Consider the following 3,290-nt stretch of genomic DNA (forward strand, 5'->3'; position numbering starts at 1 on the left):
CCCGGGAGGCGGAGCTTGCAGTGAGCTGAGATCCGGCCACTGCACTCCAGCCTGGGCGACAGAGCCAGACTCCGCCTCAAAAAAAAAAAAAAAAAGAAAAAGAAAAAACAGAAGCCTTTCCTAGTCTGCCCATAAAACAAGACTAGTGAAAACGATGACTATGCACAAGGGTAAGCACCATTGTTTTTCGACACCCCCTTTTCCATCGGGTGCACACAGGCACACGGACACACAAGCCTCTCCCCTGCCCCCGCGCCCCGCCTGCGCGCGGAATCTGCTACACGGTATGAACTGTGCTCTCAGCGGAGAAATACTCTGCTCGGCCCAGAAATTTATGTGTGTTTTGTTTGTTTTAAGTGGGAAGTAAAGGAAGAGAGTGGGGCGTGAAAATGGGAGATCAGTTTTAATTCAGATTTAATTCAAAGGCTCTCGTTTCCTCCCATCTTTCTCTGCATCAAAATGCAGGTAGATCGGTGAAATTTCAAGTTTCTTGGGCCGTTAAATACCCCAATTTAAACGATGGAGGCTGGGAACTGGGGATATAAGGAGGAAACCCAGGGTTGGAAAGGTGGGCAGGGTTAAGGAGGTTCGGGAGCTCTGCAGGGCTGAGGAAACGTGCGAGGCTGCCGCGCCCGGGCAGCGGCTGCGTCTCGGGTTCTTGCCCTGCCCGCTGCCTCGGGTTTTTGCCAGTGACTGCGCCGTCTTGGCTACCCACACCTCGGGTTGGTCCCGACTTTAGGCTAGGCCATTCACTTCCGGTGACAAATCCCTCCCACCACCCCTAGAAATAATGTACCGCTTCTCCCACCGCTTTCCTAAGACCGACCGCCCCAGAGAGCCACAGAGCCCGGGGCTAGGGTCTCACCCCAGCGCGGCCGGCGACGCCCAGCTGCAGAGGGAGTGGCCGGGACGGAGCTCGGGGAGGGCAGGGAAGAAAGAAGAAGGGGGTGTGGATCTCACCTTCCCCCGCCCCCACCCTTTCGACTGCAGCAATTGGCCAAAAATATAGTAATCCTTTTTTAGACTTCCCCAGGGCCCCTCGAACCCGGTTGCAGTGAGTCTCTCCCATCGCAGTGCCCCTCGCCTTCTCCCGCCCCTGTAACTGCCTGCGGGGGTTCAGGAGCCCCCAGGCCGCGCCGAACTGCAGTGGATAGGGGGGAGGGGGGCGAGAAGGATGAGGGCTACGGGGCGGTAGAAATAGGTTGGGGGAAGGGGTGGTGGAAGGGAAAAGAAAAAACCGGAGGCATGCAAGCGGCTCCCTAGCCAGCTGTTCCAGCTGCTGCTTCCTCCGGCGCGGGCCGGGCGGTGCAATACTCCCCCCCCTCCATCTTTCTCACCACTACCTGTCCCCCCAACCCATCACACGCACTCATCCCTCCCATCCACACCCCTAGTAGCGGATCTCCGGCCTGTAAGGGGGTAGTAGGGAGGAGCTGGGGGGAGGGGGAGGCCTGCGAGTTTCTAACCTTGTTCTTATAAACAAACCCACATGTGCAGCTGCCGCTGCTGCAACTCACCCCACAATCCCGGATATAAGTCCTGCCCCTTTAAGAGAAAAAAAAGATTCCCCCGCCTGCCTCCTACCCCACCCATCCACAAGAACCTTTGTCTTCCCACCCCCATAGTCAGTAGGCCCCGCCCCGTATCCGCCCCCTCCGACGCAGAGGAACCAATAGGCGAAGAAAATAAGGCCGGGGTTCTGACATCATCGTGTTAGGCCAATCACCGGAGGCGTTGGTGGGAGGCCTCACAGAGACCACACCCGGAGGAAGGAAGACTAGAGAGGATGCTTGAAGTCAACATGGAGTCCGTCAGTTGCTCTGCTGCTGCTGTCAGGACTGGGGACATGGAGTCCCAGCGGGACCTGAGCCTGGTGCCTGAGCGGCTTCAGAGACGCGAACAAGAGCGGCAGCTGGAAGTGGAAAGGCGGAAACAAAAGCGGCAGAACCAGGAGGCAGAGAAGGAGAACAGCCACTTTTTCGCCGCCACCTTTGCTCGGGAGCGAGCGGCCGTGGAAGAGCTTCTGGAGCGCGCGGAGTCGGTCGAGCGGCTGGAGGAGGCGGCCTCTCGACTACAGGGGCTACAGAAACTTCTCAACGACTCGGTTTTTTTCCTAGCCGCTTACGACCTGCGGCAGGGACAACAGGCGGTGGCGCGGCTGCAGGCGGCCCTGGACGAGCGGCGCCGGGAGCTGCAGCCCAAGAAGCGTTTCGCTTTCAAGACCCGGAGAAAGGATGCTGCTTCGTCTACCAAAGTAGACGCGGCTCCTGGCATCCCCCCGGCAGTTGAAAGCATACGGGACTCCCCGCTGCCCAAGAAGGCGGAAGGAGACCTTGGCTCCAGCTGGGTCTGCGGATTCTCCAACCTGGAGTCCCAAGTCTTGGAGAAGAGAGCCAGCGAGTTGCACCAGCGCGACGTCCTTTTGACCGAACTGAGCAACTGCACAGTCAAACTGTATGGAAATCCCAACACCCTGCGGCTAACCAGGACCCACAGCTGCAAGCTGCTCTGCGGTCCGGTGTCCACCTCTGTTTTCCTGGAGGACTGCAGTGACTGCGTGCTGGCAGTGGCCTGCCAACAGCTCCGCATACACAGTACGAAAGACACTCGCATCTTTCTGCAGGTGACCAGCAGGGCCATCGTGGAGGACTGCAGTGGGATCCAGTTCGCTCCTTACACCTGGAGCTACCCGGAGATCGACAAGGACTTCGAGAGCTCTGGTTTAGATAGGAGCAAAAATAACTGGAACGATGTTGACGATTTTAACTGGCTGGCCCGGGATATGGCCTCCCCAAACTGGAGTATTCTTCCTGAGGAGGAGCGAAATATCCAGTGGGACTAAGCAGTTGTCACTCTGTTCTTCACTCCTACCAAATACTTTACACGTTGGACTTTCCCCCTTACTGGGTCTCGAAGTTTACTTATTGTCACACTGTGTATGTTTTCAGCATTTTAAGGCTTGAGATTGTAATGGGCTCCTACTTGTAATTTCCATTAAATTCGTAACAGGCGTGAGCCACCACGCCAGGGCTTTATTTATTTTTATCACAATAGTTGAGGCAATAAGGGGGAAGGAGGGTGATTATGTTGCTTTGTAATGGTTTGTGATATTTGAAACATCGCGGTGCATAATAAAGTAGGTCTTCGGTAAATATATGGGTTTGTTTTTGTGTGTGTGTGTGTGTGTGTGTGTTTTTTTTTTTTAAGAGACTGTCTCATGGGAGATGAGGTAGGGACAGTCGTTTTTGAGGCTGATGTGTAAAGCGCCCTCCCTGCTTCCCAGGTGACTC

At 55.8% G+C, this 3,290-nt stretch overlaps 1 protein-coding gene across 1 annotated transcript; it reads left to right on the forward strand.

Annotated features, from left to right (window-relative positions):
* Positions 1-1,661: 1,661 nt before the first annotated feature.
* Positions 1,662-3,010, forward strand: TBCC (tubulin folding cofactor C). The gene has a single exon (XM_011960428.1). It carries the CDS (start codon positions 1,787-1,789, stop codon positions 2,840-2,842), a length of 1,056 nt encoding a protein of 351 aa, XP_011815818.1. The 5' UTR covers positions 1,662-1,786; the 3' UTR covers positions 2,843-3,010.
* Positions 3,011-3,290: the final 280 nt, after the last annotated feature.

The sequence above is a fragment of the Colobus angolensis genome, unplaced genomic scaffold (genome assembly GCF_000951035.1).
Source record: "Colobus angolensis palliatus isolate OR3802 unplaced genomic scaffold, Cang.pa_1.0 Scaffold51, whole genome shotgun sequence".
Taxonomy (NCBI): domain Eukaryota; kingdom Metazoa; phylum Chordata; class Mammalia; order Primates; family Cercopithecidae; genus Colobus; species Colobus angolensis.